Raw genomic sequence first — 20,087 nt, 5'->3', positions numbered from 1 at the left:
AATTTTTAAGTTACTGAAATCGCTCGATTGTTTCACTCGAATACATGAACAATAAATTGTATTTTTAGAAGGTATGACTAAATAATTAGATGTCTTCTAACCTAAATATTGAGATAATGCTATTAATAAATTTATTCTACATGGAGATGAATTAGTAAATTCATAAAAATGGGCTCAAGCTTTTGGGATGGATAGTTTAATTACTAAATTACCAAAAATGCACAAACATTCTCAAGATCTAATATTTGTCTTCTAGAATTATATGCCACACACAACTTAAAACTTCTAAAATTCGTTATTATTATTGCTAATGCAAGTTTCTCATATAATACAAATATGCATTAATATAATATTATGTTAGCAGAAGTCAGTATTCCTGACTAAAACTCGAAAGCAAGCTGTCTTTAAATTTTGCTATTTCTAGAAAGCGCCGGCTGTGCTTTACGCTCAATCGAACTTCACTGTGGGTGCAAGTTAATACATCCCGATATTATAATCCTCTCGAAATTCTAGCCTCGAGCGATTTTCAGCAATTCGGGAACGCACACGCACAAGTTCAAGCAAACGTATGTTCCTACACAAACAATCATCTAGTCAATCAGTCAGCAAACGTTATTCGGTTCTCGAATTGAGAGACAGAAATATACCTACGGATTTATATTGTAGAATCATTTTATCTTTTGAAAGCCAATGACGTTGCGGTATTGAAAGAAGCATATAGTGATTGTGAAAAACTGGTGATTAAAACTTCCAAATTAATATTTGTTGACAACAGTAATAGGATCTATCATGATACATCAATCGGTACTCTCTTTGCAATCATATAGCAATTTAAGCTGATTAAGTATCTTTAGTTCTATTTTACGCATGTGTTATCATAAGTGACAACATATTGTTCATATACGTGAAGTCGAACTAAAGTTATTATATTCTAACGTTTATGCCATTTGGAGGTTAATTTCGAGAAGTGAATAATGTGTAAAATGTTTGTTCGAATAGCAAGGACAGCTTTTCTACAGTAACTACCAACTCGAGCGATTTCCCAACATAAAAGACCGATAACATAATATAGCTATTTTATCCAAGAATTGGTCTCTCAGCCTAACAACTTAAAAGAATTGCAAAAGAAATTAAAATTTCAAAAAAAAAAAAGAGTGCGCGTAAGGCTCACACGCGATTGAAGTAAATCTTTTTTCACAATTTTACTCATCATGTAATTGTGTTTGAAGAACTTCATGTAATTAAATTTAACATACACTCATGGACTGCTTGTATTTTTTTTTCACTTTTTCGCTGGCGATATAATCTATTTCTTTGAACAGCTGTAATATCTGTCGTGCCTAAAAATATTTTCTATTTTAATAGCTTCAAAGATTTATAGAAACTACGAATAATATAGAAATAATTTCTATTCAATAAACTTACGTTTAGTACACGGCACAAATGTTTAACTTGTTTCATTATTTTCAAGGAACAGGGTAAAATATTCTTCTGATTCAGGCTTTTTTCATTAAATCAAGATTTGTACTACGATGTAACTTTAAAATGTTTATTTATCTATGCCGATTTCCTTGTTGATATCGGTACGCATACAACGACAGATCTCTATTCACATACACGACGACGACTAATCACAATGACATATAGTTCGGACGTAACGCTATTTCCGTTGCATTTTACGGATTTACACCCTAGTCGCGCCTAAAGAAGTTTTACTTCAATAATTAAGAATCAATTCTCCTAATTGGTTTATTAATAAATGACTTAACTATTTATATGACAAACATAGTTTCAAACAGATTCCATTAAATAATATTTTACCTGACTAGATGTTTGCTTATAAATTTATACTATATTTTGGATTCATATATATAATGCATTAGGTATAAATATTGCATCATATATTGAAAACTGTTCATAGCAACCACCGAAACAGGATTTGTTGTAGCTTTGAACATTCATATACCTTAATCGTATATTGGTATTTCTAGAACGTCTTTATAATATCATTCGTTCCTTGTAAGGAAGGCCCAAAAACGTCGAGCAGACAGCAACAAGAGTCGTTCGCATAGAATTAGAACTAACGAGTGTGTTTGTCTGAAAACAATGAAGCAAATCTACGTCTAATGGTCTATTTCCTTTGCGACTAATGCAATCCGCTATGCTCACAATGAAATAACAGTCTATTAGCTTGAATGAGGTGGCTTTTGAATAATTACTGCTGTTTTAGTTGAACGCTTTGCCTGAAGAGCATCAGGTACATATATTGCTAGGTAAATATCTAATATATACACAATGTAAGTAGCGAATGTATAAAACTAATAGGTTTTAGTTTTGTGAAGCAATATCTGTGAATCTAGTCTGACACTAAAAACTTTCTGAAACATGGATCAAATGATTTATATTATATGATTACTATCTATACTTTTCTATAACATGCATTGAGAACCTGCGAAGAACAATGAATGCGCAATGGCCTGAATATCCACCATATTCATACCACATTTCGGATTTTTTTTTATCAAATTAATTCCTATTTCATTTTATATTTTATTCCATTAAATGTTGTATATCATACTTTGTTTTCCCAGCAGTGCCTGAAACAGCTATTTGACTTAAAAACATATTTTTTGTATAAAAATTGATATCACTGTCAATAACGCAGGTTAACCAGGATGTGCCTGAACCCTTACGCAAGAAATATATCAGCAATTTTTAAATTCTGTAGAAAAATCTATGCTTGCTGTAGCGGATTCTATGTACTACTTATCAACAGACTAATTGTTATCATCATTATTTATTTTATTAGGTTTTGTAAAATTCTATAAACAAATATATTATTGGTCCCGCTGGAGCATCTAGCCATATACATTATCAATTTTATTTTACATCCTTTACCATTCGACGTTCTCCATATTCAGATTTTATAATATTGATTTTAATATGCATTATTTTTATTATCATATTATATTCTATTTTATTTTTACAAACTTCTTTCTGAAATTTTATTACTATGATAATGCAGTGGGATCAACAGCAGTATAATCATATAATATCACATTTGGTATATTCTTCCTGTGAGTAAAAGATATTAGTTTGCCACTTTCAGTATTCAAAATCAATTTTTTGTTGGAGTTGGCATTACGGCCAAACTAATATAAATGTTCCGAAATTATTTAATTTACATATGTTAAATGATAATTGATTAACAATAACAAAAAATGGATATGATTATCTAAAGAATTAAAGAACAAAAAATTATTATATTTCTGTATCTAAACATTGATCGATATATTGAAAAAAATATTTTTGAAATTGTTTAGAATATTATTGAAATGGTCCGAATTATGAACAGACATATCTAGTATATAAATCCAATTTTCTTATATTTCATTTTATTTCAATAAAATTTGATAGAAATGGCTGCAGACTTTTCAATATCGATATTATCTTATAAACTTTTATAGGTTTTCGATTTTTTTTTTCATATTTATAAATAACGATCTCAAGTTTGCTCACCAGAGAATTTGATTTGATAAAGCTCTGCAGGGTTATAAGATAGTCAAAACGAAGATCTTAAAAATAATATAAGCCGATGAGAAATTTTGCGAATCGATACAATAATAATATAAATACTATAGTTTATGTCGGATTATCATAAATATCACACGAGATGCAAAAATGAAATATCATTGCGAGTACTTCAAGAACATATATGTACTTGGTTTGGTACTAACAGTTCTGGGATAAGCCCCTAGAGTGCGCCAGCGCCGCATAAGAATTAAATTTCACATATGGTAACACTTTTAACTATGGACGCCATTAGCTTGTTATTAATATGGCGTAATGTTATTGTTAATGGACGCCTATCGGACGCCATTAGTTTGTTGTTAATATGGCGTAATGTTGTGGTTTGTGGTTATGTTTTGTTGCAAGTGATTTGTTATAAGAGTTTAATTTTGTGATTTGTTTTATTTTGTTAGAAGTGATATGTTAATTTTTATTAGTGATCGTACGTGCTTCATAATATAATGGACTTTCTAAAAACACATCAATTTTCAAGTTGACACAAAAGGTACAAATGCGTAATGCATATATTAATTAATTAAATATATGTAATATATTTATTGTTTGTTATATATTCATTGTCCCATGCAAGTCGAAAATCTAGCGTCATTTATTAGTCTTTACATGTTGTCAATTAATAAATAATCATTTATGGGATAATCATTTTGAACGCTCATGTTTTGTTGATAGTTTTCTTAGAAAGGGATTCATTGCTTGAAGGAATTGTTGCAATTTTGTGATTTGTTTCGTTTCGTTTGAAGTGGTTATTTGTATTGGTTAATTTGGTAAAACATTAAGTGAACATTTACTACTATATCATTCATTCAAACAAAATTTTCCAAACTTTTTAAACCGACAAAAGTTAAATCGATATATTTTTAGTCTTCAGTGATTTTTTATACTACTGTCTCATTTCTTAGATGTTTTTGTGAAGAAAATGAAAAATAATAATAATAATAATAATTGATTATTGTTAGATTAAGGTGATCAATTATTTGGTTGTTTAGTCATTACGAGTTCTTTTTCCTTCTAAATCTATCTTCTTTCTTTCAATTCTATCTAATTTCTATTTACTGCTTCAAGTTCAATTTAATATTACTATCCATTCTTCAATATTATTCAATATTCAATATTACAATTAATTTTTGCATATTCGACGCAATTGGTGGTTAAGAGAATATTTTCAAACGATTTTAGAGTCACTTAGATTACATTAAATAATATTGTGGTAGATTAGTTTATAATTTTAGTGTTTTGTAGTGTATTGTAATATAATTATTTATATAATAAATATTACATAACAGGTCAATACAAAGGTCCAATTTGACTTTTGAGCAATCATGTTAACTATTATATCACAACAAATAACACATATCAAACACACAAATATCTGATTATGTTCAGTAAGATCCTACCTAATTTATCATTGTAGAAGTTTTTTCTTCCGTTTTTTTTTAATTTGTCATCTGGTTCTTTTTACCTCTTAGATGGGGTAGAATGAGACAGTCAGGGGGCAAACAGGCCTAATGTCTTACTTTTAATTTTAAAGGTTTTTTTTCGAAGTGATAGCTACGTTATTCAACATATAAATTTCTAGGGAACATGTTTTACAGAAATATCATTGTATTTAACCTTGTTCTGGTGTTTTGTCTTTTTTTAAACGTAATTTACTTTTTTATATACTATTTTTATCGTTTACATCTTTGCTAGTGTAAGGCCCCAGATGGGCCTTTTTATCCATTCAATGTGTAAGCTATTATAGAGGTTAATTAAAAAAAACATTTGAATTTAACTTAAAAATAACAATACATATTATGCTTCAACAATACATTCAGGTCTCGTGAACTAAACAACAGTGCTCACAACCTGCCAACGAAGGAAAATAATAAATTATGATGTTTTCAACTTTGTCATTTATCTTTCGATAGCGATGTCGAATCAAGGTGATGGCTGGTTATACATCTTTTTCTCTCTACTTTCAAATAATCCTTTCGAAAAATTCCGAATATTACTTGTTTTTGAGATGATGGACCTTTTTACCCGCTTTTACCCTATATAATCCAAAATGATTGAAAAGCTAAATCATTATCAATGCAAAATTTCTTAAAAATCTACATATATCTGACTTAATAAACTCCTTTCAATTTTAGGTGTCTTGGATTCGTCACCGTGATCTACACATTTTGACTGTTGGTGGATACACTTACACTTCAGATCAGCGTTTTCAGGCAACATTTCATCGGGATACGGAAGACTGGACTCTTCAGATCAAGTGGGCCCAGAAACGTGATGCAGGAACCTACGAGTGCCAAGTATCAACGCAGCCTGTTACCAGTCACTTTGTAGACCTCAAAGTTGTCGGTAAGAGTAAATATAATTTTATGTAAAAGGCATAAAACAATATGACCAACAACAATTCAAATAGTAAATTGTCGCAATTAATTCCATATTATTATTAATGTCACTGCAAAAATTTTCTGAGAAATACGAGCTCTCAAACGGTTACACAGCTTCTAACTTTGATTTTTAGGTGATGAGCGTAAAAAGTGCTTTTTATCAGTTAGAGATATATTTATTGTGATATTTAAATAATAGTTGATGGTATTATTGCATTATAACAATAGTACATATTTTATAGATTATTTATACATATTATTTTAATTTAGCGATCATACATCGATATTATGTTCACGTTTGCCTTTGATTCGACAATTATTTTATATTTAAATAATTATGGGCACCTAAATAAATGGTTATTCTGTTTATATTTATTAATATCTTTATTTTTCCCATTCTTTTAGAACCAGCAATAGCTATTTCAAGATTTTATTTTCTGAACTTAAAAAGCCTTTGTTTCAAATTTGGAATATATTATAGCTTTCCAATATATAGTTATAACATACAGTATTATCAATTGTAATTTTTAATTAAATTATATATCAAATTTTAGTTAGTTTTATATCATTTGAAGGTAAAAAGTAATCTTTTTCAATATTAGAAATAATTATAAAGTACAAAAATGTAAAAAAAATAATTTAACAATTTGTGATAAAGAAAACATCCCATGTCCCCAAATCATCGATAGAATGAAAATGAAAAATTAATTAAATTCATTCTGAAGAAAATGAAAACTCTTAGTTCAGAAAAATAAAATATAATTATTAATAATATTAGCTAATTAAACCGAATTTTATATTAAATTCTAATTTATTCATTTTAATTTAAACTAAATTAAAAACAATTAAGCAGTTAAAAATTAAAACCTCAATGATCCTCGTGTCATTCTAGATTGGTTTATAATAAAATAGCGGTTACGTTATTAGTTTATTTATTAATTTAAAAAACTGTATTGAACTGTAAACACGGTTTATTTTGTTGTAGTTCAATATTATATTATATATTCACAATAATATAATTAGTAATTGAATTTATTGAAATATTATTTTAATGAATGCTTGATGAATGTTGATGTGAAGAGTTTTAGAAAATGTATTCGCTGCTTTATCACTAAGGGAGGCCCATTTTCTATATAATATTGTCCAGAAGTTTCTGTCATCGTCACCATTTGAAAAGTAAAATACGTCCAAATACTGCCATTAATTGGAATTCATAAAAAATATTCAATTATAATTCTTAATAATATAAATTACATAGTAGCTTACGTTATAAAATCTTGCACATTGAGAGATTTGTACTAAAATTTCTACATTAGCACCATTGAAACGATGATTGATGCAAAGCTATCAATAACTGAAATCATTGATTGTATATGAATTTACAAAATTCAGAAATTATGTATGTGCGGATTCCTAAATACCTAATACCCAGAATGAATTACTTGTATAAAATCAACTTCACAAAGCGTTTCTTGGAAGTATTTTTATTAAAATCTGAAATATTTAAATTGATCAAGCTAAAAAAGAACTAGTAATTAAAAACATATCGTTAGATACCAAAGAACTTCTTTCTATTTTTAAGAATATAAAAATAACTCTTATCTAACCGAAAAGAATGTAAAACAGAACTTGAAAAATTCAACCATAAAATTTTGTTAAAAGATAACGCAATCAACAAAAATGGTTTAAAAATAATTTTAAATATCAACATCCTCGATGAATTTCATAATTTACCGTTTTGATTTCAATAAAATGATTAGTAATTTAGAAAGCAGTTTTTAATGATTAAAGTATACCAACAATCAAAATTTAAATGTAAAATTCTCTAAAATCCTAACTTTGTCACAATGCCATTTTTTTCAAAGCATAATCCTGACATCGTTGTCACTAAAGCCAGCATAACGTAACCAAAGTTTTAATTGAAAACGATTATTTAGCTAAAGTTTCAAATTTACTTTGCGATAACAAAACTTACATCTCCACCGTAAACGACCCAACTGAATATATTAATAGCTGTTGCAATAAGTTTGTCGATTCTCTTACTGTCGACTTGGATACTAATAAACAAATACCCAAAGACATCGCGGTAAACTTCAAAATTTACATTCCTATCTAAAGCTATTTGGATTCCTAAAGTGCATAAACGTGGCTTACACCTATGTTCTGTTGTACCAAAATTGAGTCAGTAATTATTTTCATACAACATTCATTTCATGCCATTTGTCTTTTACCTGATTTGCTGAATAATTCAAAAAACTATCTTGAATAAGCATTTACAAATCACCTGAATTTAATTTATTCATTCACGAATCTTATATAATTATATAAAACTTCTATGTACACAACTATCATTTCATATTTATTGAGAACTAGCTGTAAGTGGAATTCTGTCTTAAGGCAATTAAGGCATCGTGCCTTAAGGCAAATTGCTGGAACTTCCCGTACCAAAAATTATTATTTTTTTAAAAACAATTAACATTTTTGAAATTTACTTCGAAAAAGCTAGATTTTTGAGTAACTATAAATTTGAAAAAAAAAATACTTTTAAAAAAAAAATTTTTTTTTTTTGAAAACAATTTTTTTTTGAAAAGAAAAATGTTTTCTTTATTTTGACATATTTTGGAAATTCTGAAGGTTTTTTCAAAGCAATCGTACTGCTTTCACTGCATAAAGACGAAATGTCAAAGCGCGTAAGCGCCGCATCGCCGTCTAACGCGTTAACATTGGTACGGAAACCATGGGAATGTAAACAAAATTTATACTTATTGTTAAAATCTCTATAAAATATCTGATAATTTGATGTGCATATGTCTAATGATCATTTTTGACCGCCAAATTGCTCATTTTTTACTTTTTCCCCCATATCTCCAAAGTCGTTGGACCTACCTTTCCAAAATGAACAGTTCTTCATTTAGTTAATACAAATAAAATGTTTTTTGAATTATTCAAATCGGACGCTCCGTTCTCTTAAAAACTGAGTTACCGTTTTCGGCACTTTTTGCCCCGTATCTTCGGAACGGCTAGACCTACCTTTGCCAAAAACTAATCAGCACGTCTCCTTATCAATACGAATCGAATGTTTTTTAAATTATTCAAATCGGTTGATTCGTATTCCCGAAATCGTCGACGAAAATTTGTATCCGCACATACATACACACACATACATACATACACACACACGCACACACATACAACCATTTTTTCTAAGGTATGCCAAAATATTCAGAAACTTCTGAAACGTAAAGATATATAAAAATTTTCATTTTTGATTTTTTTGCGATTACTATAACTTGCCCTACGGGAAGTTAAAAATAATAATTTTTTTCGTCTAAGAGTTTTATTTTGAATCGAATTTTTTTTCTCAGCATTTGATAGTTAAATACTATTGTAAAAAAATGGTTATAGAAAATATATCTCTCATTGATACTTCGTTAATTTTTACCATCATATGTGCTAGAAAAATTTTAGTTTAAAATGATAAATCTAAAATTTCAGTACATTTAATGTAAAACTACAGTTCGCTTTCAACCAATATTGCTGTTACTTTATGAAGCAGGTACAGAGCGTAAAAAAATAAAATGATTATTAAATTAGTTTCAAAAATCAACTTAATCCGGTCGTTATTTGAAGTACCATTGTTACAACTCCTTTAAAACTAAAGTAGGACAGTATGAACTCAATCGAGCTATATTATTATCTCACCAAAACTTATGGCGGGGTATTCGCACTAGTTTCATAAGTTTTCCTAACTCCTTCGCTACGGTAGTGTTTTCCCGCAAGAAGTACACTGCTGTACGGGCCAGCAAACCACCCAAGTAATTTTTACACAACCTATTTTGAGATTTTTTTTAACAATATCTATAAAAATATATTTACAAATTAATAATTACACTTCCAAATAATTAAAAAATTACAATTCCAACAACAGTGGCTTATAGGGGACTCTTGTAGCAAAAGGCAAGCGAAAAGGGTTCAGCAAGTTAAAATATTATTCTTACCCAGAATATATATATTATTAACGTCGGTTGAAAAATAAAATAAAACAATTAATTGAAAAGTGAAATACGTAGAGTTACGTTTCAATGAAGCTTTATTTGAATTCTTCGAATAGAATATAAATTTAAAAAATCTATGACATTATATGCAAAACATAAAGAGAAGTTTGAATCTGAAATAACATAGTTTTTCTGATCAACTAGGGCGAAACACAATCGATTACCATAATATAAAAATTATGCAACAATATAAACAATAAGACAAAATGGTGCTCTCTCATAACACATTCATCCGTTTTTTTTTCTAATAAGTTTCGAATAATATATAAATACAAACTTCGAAATTCAATGAAACATTCTACGTAGGAGTTAAACAGTAGAGTCATAAACAAGCAGTGTGACAGTAATTCTCTTTGCAACGATGGCAAATATTACACGACCTGTTTTCGAACTTTGGTAAAAATTTATAGAAAGGTGACATATTTATTATTCTCTCGAATACTATTCTATACTTAGACTAATACTTTTAAAATATTGACAGCACAAACAATTTATGCAGTCCTGTTGTTTAGCAATCTTAACGTGCATAATTTCTAAATACTGTAAAGTCAGTAGATTCAGTGGTTTCAATTAATTTTGGTTAAATTTCAATTACTAATTAAATAGTGTGGCGTTTATATTTAAGCTAATTTGGCGTTGTAAGTGCAAACCACATTTTAGAATTCATTACACAATTCTAAAATTATGGAACTTGTTCTAAATTTCAATATCTTAATTGGTTTTAAATTTATGTTCTTCAAAACTTATCGAAACTTCTCAAAATCTTCAAATTTGTAAAATGTTCAAACTTTTCTGTATTTATCATATTTTTTGTAAACTATATGTTCATAATGCAGGCAGTTCCAGCAATTTACCTTGAGACACAATGCACACACAATTGTTCAAAGCCACCCCTCCCCCCTTGCTGATACGTGGTGATATTCAAAATAATCCCCCTCCCCCTGTATCACGCGTGTATGTATGTATGTGCGGATACAAATTTTCGTCGACGATTTTGGGAACACGGATCAACCGATTCGTGTTGATAAGGAATTCAAAAATCATTCGATTCGTATTGATTAGGAGACGTGCTGATTAGTTTTTGGCGAAGGCAGGTCTAGCCGTTCCGAAGATACGGGACAAAAAGTGCCGAAGAGAACGGAGCGTCCGATTTGAATAATTCAAAAACCATATTATTTGTATTGATTAAATGAAGAACTGTTCAAATTTTTGGAAAGGCAGGTCTATCGACTTTGGAGATATGCAGGACAAAGTAAAAAAATGAGTCATCTGGCGGTCAAAAATGAACATTAGACATATGAACATCAAATTATCAGATATTTTATAGAGATTTTAACAATAATTATAAATTTTGTTTACATTCTTATGGGTGCCGTACCAGTGTTTACGCGTTAGACGGCGACACGGCGCTTACGCGCTTTGATATTTCGTTTTTATGCAGTTAAAGCAGTACGATTGCTTTGAAAAAAATTGATTATTTTTAATCACTCGAATTTTGAATTGTGGTACGGGAAGTTCCAGCAATTTGCCTTAAGGCACGATGCCCTAATTGCCTTAAGACAGAATTCCACTTACAGCTAGTTTTTGAAGATGAGTGGTTTTTTTTTAAATTCAGGCAAAAAATAAATACACGTGATATATTACTAGACCCCCCTCTCCCCCACGTCATATTTTGTGATTTTTTTTTATCATATACAGCCCCCCCCCTCCCCTTAAAAGCCTCACGTGATTAATGGAGGCCCCTTACGATATATATCAATCTTCACTCTACAACCTTCTTCTCCCGTTACTTTTGCTAGTCTCTCGATTAATATAAGTTATAGGTATTTATATTTATACATTAATACTCTCTACCCCGAAGGGCCCGAGTTAAATAGAAAAAGCCCTGGTCAAATCTTGACCACTAAGTATTTTTTTTTTCAAAATTTTGCCCTCGATTCACGTCCGAATGGCTACACTGGTTTAAATAAGATTTTTATTATGTTTGTTGTTGTTTGAGCATGGTTTATGTGAAAAAACAATTTTCGAAGTAGTAAAGAATTTGATTAGTAAGGATTAGAGAAACAAATTTTTGAACGAGAGTTGAAGCTGACTCCGCTCCGGCTGACGTCGTTTCAGCCCCTCTTGGTGAAACTCTGTTTCGATATGTATAAGGCATCGTCATAGCGTCTTTAAGTAAGTTCGTATCTCACAGCATCGTTTCTGTATTATGTCTTCACAATCCCTTCATTCTAACGCGAAGTTGATTTTCTACTGAGTTTCAGAAAGACAATCGGACTTCACTTCGAGTTCGATCGATATCGATGGCCGTTCGTCAAAACTTAATGCGGCTTTTGGTCATGAATGTGTTTGCTTTCTGAGAGGTTTATGAACCACTATTTAATACATGTTTCAACTAAATTTTGTTTGGTATTTTGAATAAGAATTAAGAATTAGAGTACATGCACATAACAGTAAGTGAACGATTTTAAATCATTAATTTAGTTACAAAATGGGGTTTTTCTGGGTTGCTCAATTGGTCGAAGTATAGGCTTCCAGTCAGAAGTTCCAGATTATATACCCGACATGATTGACAAACATTAGTCATATCGGTTTTCCTTAAAATATAGATCATTTCAAGTGAAAATATCCTCTTAGGAATTTGCTGCAATATTCGAATTAGAAAGGCAACTAAATCATTGGACTGAATCGAGAGATTAAATTATTCACGATTAATAATTACTCAGTCAAAAAAAAACTTAAAGGAATTTTATGAATTTCATCGAATATAAACATGTTAATATTTCGAATAAATTGGCTCATGGTTGACATTTAATTATCATTCAGACTATTATCGACAACATATGCCTGATTACATTTCTGGAGAAATTTTTATTCAGACTTTGGCATATTTGCGATTTTTGCAAAATCTAAAGGAATAATGAATTACTTTACAGATGCCTTAAAAAAATTAAACGCTAGAATTTTTATTATTTAACTTACAACTAAAAAAAATTATACAACTTAAAACTAGAAGTACATACCTGTAATGTGTAGAAATAACTATGACAACAAAAACTTAAACATTATATAATATACCTATATAATTTTCCTAGATAAATTCAGAGATTAGGAAATCTAAGGGCTTGTTGTAACAGTTTTTTTATCTACCGAAGCAAGTCGTAATGAGAAAAAAACATCTCTAAAAATTTATTTTTTTACTTATTTTTAAGAAAATTGACTTGTTTCTAAGAAATCATTTCCATAAATTAACGTAAACTAAAATTAATATAATTAAAATATATGGTAGCTACTTTAACAGAAATTTATATCATAAATCAACGTAAATTACAATAAATACAAACAAAAGTTATAGTCCTGTAACACAATTTACGAGTGTCCACATCTCATAAACTATAAAAATATAAAGTCCACCATATCTTCTTCACTTGAATCTGTATAAGCTATACTGCATACCAGACAATATTATTTTTGCATGTTACAACTAGCCCCAAGGTTTTGTTTCAACAGATTCAAAGTTGTAATTTTTTTAAACATCATTCATGATATATAAACAATTTAGCAATAACAAAAATTGTTACATATTATCAAGAATCGATACATTTGAAATAGAATATGTAAAATTTAAATTACTTGTCAATAATGACGCACCTGCACAATTCTGTTTACTGCATCGGCCTGCGTCAGAATAGAGCTATGACAATATTATTCAGGACGGTTTATATGTCAAATCGAGACCAAAAATATTTTAATATAGATTATTGAAAAACGCCTGTTACTACTTACCCCTGTTATAATAAGCCTCTAGCTTTCGTAATACGTCATAAATTGAATATTATCACAAAGTTTTTATTTGGGAAGTCCTTATTCTAGACTATATCAATCAGATCGTCAGCTAAGTGAAATAAATTGCAAACATAAATCAAATAATATGATACAAGAGTCGTCGTTAAAAATTATTTGAGGAAATAATTTTTAGATAAAGATTGTAGGGTAAATGGATTAAAAATACAAATAATTGTTAAATTGATTGGTGTTATAAAAGCCTAGAATCAATTACCTGAATCGTATGTTATTAATCCTGAATTTAAGTTCTAAATTGCACTGTGTTGCACATTTATATTCGTTTTCTTTTATCCAATGCAAAGGAAACAAATATGAGTTCTAGGCATTACAATAAATTATCGAACATGATATCAATAAATTATATTTCTATATTTATTATGATTAGCTAGGGGCATATTTCATAACTTTTTCATTTTCACAACCGTGCGAAGCCGGGTCGGACAGCGAATATATTTTATGTTGTATATGCATATATGTGCGTGTGTATGTATTTATAAAACATATATGGTTGAAACTTTTATTAATATGAATTTCAACTAGTGGTGTATGGCATCGTGCCTTAAGGCAAATTGCTGGAACTTTCCGTACAGTGACGAAATGTTCGAAGAATATTAAATGTTTTCAAATAGATTATTATAAATATTGTAACATTGTCTAATATTTATAAGAATTATATAAACTGAATTGCAAAGTTGAAATTATTTGTTCAAAGTATATTAGAACTTTAGTCAGAAATAAAAATAAAATCTGAATTATTTTCGATATAGAAAAAAAAAATTAAACAATTTTTTTCCAAAAGCAATTATTTTATTCAAACAAACAGGGAATTCTTTGAATCATTCAAATCGCACGCTTAGTTCTCTCAAAAATTGCCATTGTTTGCACCTTCCTGCCGAAAACTAATCATCACTTTCCCCCATCAGTACGAACAGAATGTTTTTGAGATCATTCAAATCGGATGCTCCGTTTTCTCAAAAAATTGATTTCTATTTTCTACACTCTTTGCTCCGTATCTCTGTAACGGCTGGACCTGCCTTTGCCAAAAATGAATCAGCACATCTCCCTATAAATAGGAATCGAATGTTTTTTCAACCGTTTTAATCGGTTGATCCGTGCGCCCGAAAACGTGGACAAAACATTGCATCCATTAATGCATACACACACATCCATTTTTTCTGAAGTATTCCAAAATGTTCAAAAACCGTCAAAACGTGAAAAAATGCAAAAATTTTCAATTTCGATTTTTTACTATTACAATAACTTACTGGAAGTTAATGAAGTATAATGCTATAATGCCTATTTGGTCGCTTGATATTAATGTGGTTTGTCACCAGTAGTTCATATTAAATGATATATGATGAATAATACGAATAATAACTCAAGGCAACTAATCGTTCCAAAAAAACTGAAACTACTGTTCTTGAGATACTATTATTGCAATCATTAGGGAAAGAAGGTCAATGTGGTTCTCGACGAGTTTTGATATTCTTCTTTTATATTAATAAGAATATATTTGTGATGGCTCATTATGTCACATAATTCATTCTATGCTTAGTATAATTTTTCTATGTTATCTATAAAAACTAGAAATACCATGCAATCCACTTGAATCATAAAAATGATATACATTATTATATACAGTGCCGCTAAAAATATTATGGCTGAAATATACGTAGAATGTGCATTAATATAGTGAAGTCTAAAAAATCTGTTTTCGGAATGGCAGGGAATAAATCTTTATTTTATAATAATATAACATTTCAATTAATATATTGAAATATAAATTTTGTTGTATAGGGAATACCGGGTACGGTTGTGCCAGGGTACGGTAGTGACAGCCGTCATAAAATCTAATCTATACTGGTTTTGAGATAGGGTCCAAAGGGAGAAAGATGAAGAATATTTGTAAAGAGTCAAATGTAAGCTTTCGTGATTCGATTTGATTTGATGTATCTCAATGAGGACTATCGTTTGTCAGTTTTGTGCGACAATCTGCCGAGCCGTTTCATTGTAATTGGAAAAAAAGCTTTTCGTCCACATTTAACCTCATACTACCGAATCGATTAAAAAAAATCAAAAACTGTTTCAAGGATATTAGTTGGGAATGATACTGATTAGTTTTAGGTGAAAATCTACCGAGCCGTTTTCTTGTAATTAACTTTTGAAAAAAGATTTAAACTGATTTTTATGGAACTTTTTATGGCGATATATTAGGTTGTAAAATATCTCCCTTCCGCTTTTTTGCTCTGGTTTATAATACAAAAAGGCGGAAGGGAGATATTTGACAACCTTATATATCATGGTTTTATAGAACTTACTGAAATATTACGGCCTTACGATAAGTAGTTTAATTTTAAAAATTTATCAAAGTTTGGGAAAATCAGTAGTTTTTTTTGGCGTATGTTAAAATAAAATCAGACCTTTTACTTGGTATAATGATAAAGTACTTTGGGTCTTTATACCTGTTTATCTATGTCTTAATGAAATACTCCGAGTTAAAATGTTCGTTCGTTTTCAATTATTTGTAATAAATCTACTCGGAATACTGTTAATCACTCATAAATTAATTTATTTTTTTTATTGATTAAGTCGATTATTTACACATATCGGGGAAGTTCATGTAACTTGCTTCGAGGCAAAATACCAATACCAACTAGTTTTGTATGATTTGGTTTTATGACTGATACATCGTACATCAAACATTAAGTAATTGGATTGAATTCCACGTGGGCAAATGTTCAAATTACCATTTAATTTACTTTTCTCTCAGCTAACTAAATTAACAAAATTATGCTATTAGGCCGATCAAAAAAAAAGTGGTACAACCGTACCCAGTCTCTTCTACGTAACGTGTGAATTTGAAAATCATAAAATTTTTGATTTTCCAAACGAGAAGTTTATTTTCGCCAAAAAATATGATAACTTTTCGAGTCATTTTGAATCGTGTGTGACCAAAATTGCCACAAGTATGTATGTGTATGTGAGCCAAAATGTGACCTTTCTTCAAATCTCATGCACCGGTTTAAAAAATTTAAAAGCCATTCGATGAAACTCGATAAGAACATTGATTAGTTTTGAAAGTGGTTTCTTTATTATTAACAGATGAGTGCAAAGTTTTACATCCATGTTTCAACCAAAACTCTTAAACTAATTTTGAAAAACTTCAAAGTCTTTCGAAAGATTTGTATAGGAGTTTGTGCTGATTAGAATTTGGTATAGATCTTTCCTCAACGATTAATTGTTGACAAATTTTTATGACGATTTTGTTGAAACTTTGTAATGATGACAGAGTTCATGGTCTTAATGAACATACTACATAATTTAATCTGGACCTACGAGAAATAGTAATAAACGTTGTTAAAAAAAATTATTGAAGTTTTGAAAAATGGGCTTCTTGTCTAAGGCAAGTACAATATCAATTCGAAATCTTTATTAACTTATTAAATCTTTAACTATTACAAATTTCAACTTAACAGTTTGAAAATGTGTTAAATCTCAATTCTTACTGATTCTCAATTCTTATCGATCATTAAACATATCAGCAAATAATACAATTTGCCTTGTAACATACTACTTATATCTAGTTATATTTTGTTCAGTATGAACTTTATTTCATATTTTTTGATTTATTATTTACTATATTTATTTATGTATGATGAAGCGCCATATGGTAAATTGTTGGCTTCCAAATATCTTTTTTCAATTTTCCGCGTTCAGTGTTTTAATAATTGGGTTTGTATATGTCGAAACTGATGATACTTTATAAAATATTCTATTAACTTATTTGCTACTTAAAAGTGAAAAGCCTTACCGTTGGTATTCCAATTTTTGTGATTTGAATACATTAGTTTATAATATGCTTCTTTAATAAAATAATATAAAGGGTATTATCTTTCATTCAAATTCCCCAAGTTGAATAAAGAATGAAAAGCTCCTGTGCCGCACCGTTTACATGACAATGCTGTATTATTGACGTTTTGTTTTCATAATATAATTTTTTATTATTATGATTAATAGTTTTTAATCTTTTGATTAAAACATTAATAGCTATACGAATCGCTGTTTTAATTTTAGTGTCTGGTTTATAATTTATATCATTAAAATTAACTTTGTATATATGAGATAGGATGGGATACAAATTTCCAATTTGGCTTTAAATAATTATACTGTCTAAGCCAAATAAACGACATCACAACACATAACATGAATCAAACAAACAACTATCGAACTAATTATAGAAATGTTTTTTTTTTACTATTTTTCTAAACTTTGTCATCTGTCACTTTTTACTCCATAGGCGGGATAAAATGGGACAGCTAGATAGCAAACAGATTCAATGTCTTATTTTTAATTTTGAAGGGATTTTATGAAATAACAGCAACAATATTCAACCAATGCGAAATATAAACTTCATAGATACATTTTTACAAAACTTACACTATATATAACCTTGATCTGGTATTTTGTCTGAAATATTTCAGCAGAGTTGGAAAAACTATTAATTCAAGTGATTTCTAGTAAATTGCTTTTTTAACCGAATGTAATGATTTTTTTTGTTTACGTCTTTGAAGTAAAGTAGGGTGAAGATGAAAGAACCACATAAGTTCTTTATTCCCCACCCACATGTAAGTTATTATAGAGGTTATAAAAACATCTGTTAAATCTAACTTAAAATTGACAATACATCTTATAAAACAATTAAATAACGTATACTTCAAATGTATATTAAAGTCTCGTAAACTAAACAACAGTGTTCACAACAAAAAAACTAGCAGTGAAAGAAAATGCTTTTGTTATAAATTTTCAAACATAGCCGTTTATCTCTTGATGGCGACGTGGCTTTCTCTCTCTTTCAAATCTTTTCCTCTACTTTCAAATATTCTTGTTAAAAAATTTATTTGTTCTTGAGATATTGGAGGTAGACCTTTTTACACGCGAGCCCTCAAGCCTTGCTCTACCTTATATATAATAGCCATTAAAAAAACTTTCCTTCTTTAAACATAATTATTTAAAAGTGAAGGTATAAAAATTTGAATTGACAGCAGAAAAAAATGACAAAAAATCACGGTGCCAGCTTTACGGATGTGAATAATAACTTCGAATATTTTGCATATGGCACAGTTGCCATTTCTTTTCACTTCCTTATTTCTACAGGATTATTTCCACAGAACTTGCTCCCGGGTATGCCCTTTGAAACAATCTGCATATTATAACACGGAAAATAAAAGAACATCAAGTGTAGCTCAGGGTCTTCTTACTTCTTGATAAAAGGCTAAAACGGCCGACTTAAACTGTTTTTTCTTTTATAATTAGCATACATTTGGCACTAAACCCGTTATACAAAATTTTATTTGAAAGTGTTATTAGTCAATATTTTTAACGTTTGTTTTTTTTACTATAATTGTGTTAAAAACTTCTATTATATAAAGTTCATTATAATTTTATTGAGGGCTCTCCCTTGGTTTCAGCTATGGGATTTCAATTAGAGGTCTAGTAATGACATAAGTTTTCACTTGGAAAAATAGACTGCAATATGTTTTCAAGTAAAATAAGCTTTTGCTCGGCATTGCTACATCAACAATAAAAATTATCACTATTACTTGAATTGTAATAAAAATTCATTAGATAGAGATAGAACAACCGTTTTGGTTGCCATTTACAAATTTAACGAAGTTAGTTAAGCCAAATCATCACAGCAAATCATAGAAATATAAAGTTCTGATCACTGTACAAATAATATATTTATAATATGAGTTTTATGCATTTGCTATATTTTGTGTTACTGTATATAATTTTATGTGTGTACAATATGTTCCTACAGGCCTTTCATATCAACAAGCATATTATTATCAGTATAAATATAAGTAATATGAACTTGCTTGTTTCACTTTTTGTTCGGGGAATTGATATCAAAATACTAATAATGAATCCGATACATAGTTGCGAATATAATTACCTTACATTATAATTAAACAATGATGTTAGCAAATAATTTAATTTTTCAATAATTCTAATAGATAGAGAATCTCAAGAGCCCCAATGGAATCCCAGTGATCAAGCGACCTCACAAGATGATTTGATGCTGCGCCAAATTCACTACAGAAAATATCACAAACCAGGTTTATCAAAACCTAATTCACAATTTTGATAACATTTTTATTTCAGAACTAACAAACTAATAACTAAATCCCTAAATGCATCATATGGATCTTTCGCTAACTTT

At 29.2% G+C, this 20,087-nt stretch overlaps 1 protein-coding gene across 2 annotated transcripts in view; it reads left to right on the top strand.

Annotated features, from left to right (window-relative positions):
* Positions 1–20,087, top strand: part of LOC113378704 — a 291,296-nt gene that overhangs the window by 261,783 nt on the left and 9,426 nt on the right. For both annotated transcript variants that reach the window (XM_026619264.1, XM_026619265.1), the window contains exons 3-4: positions 5,718–5,928; positions 19,882–19,983. In XM_026619264.1, the coding sequence (XP_026475049.1) occupies positions 5,718–5,928; positions 19,882–19,983 (313 nt within the window). The remainder of the gene's footprint in view (positions 1–5,717; positions 5,929–19,881; positions 19,984–20,087) is intronic.

Source organism: Ctenocephalides felis, unplaced genomic scaffold (genome assembly GCF_003426905.1).
Source record: "Ctenocephalides felis isolate EL2017-DRISC unplaced genomic scaffold, ASM342690v1 CF-g0.4_SCAFFOLD_01886, whole genome shotgun sequence".
NCBI lineage: Eukaryota > Metazoa > Arthropoda > Insecta > Siphonaptera > Pulicidae > Ctenocephalides > Ctenocephalides felis.
Note: the sequence above shows the minus strand (reverse complement) of the source record. Positions and strands in the feature narration are given on the sequence as shown.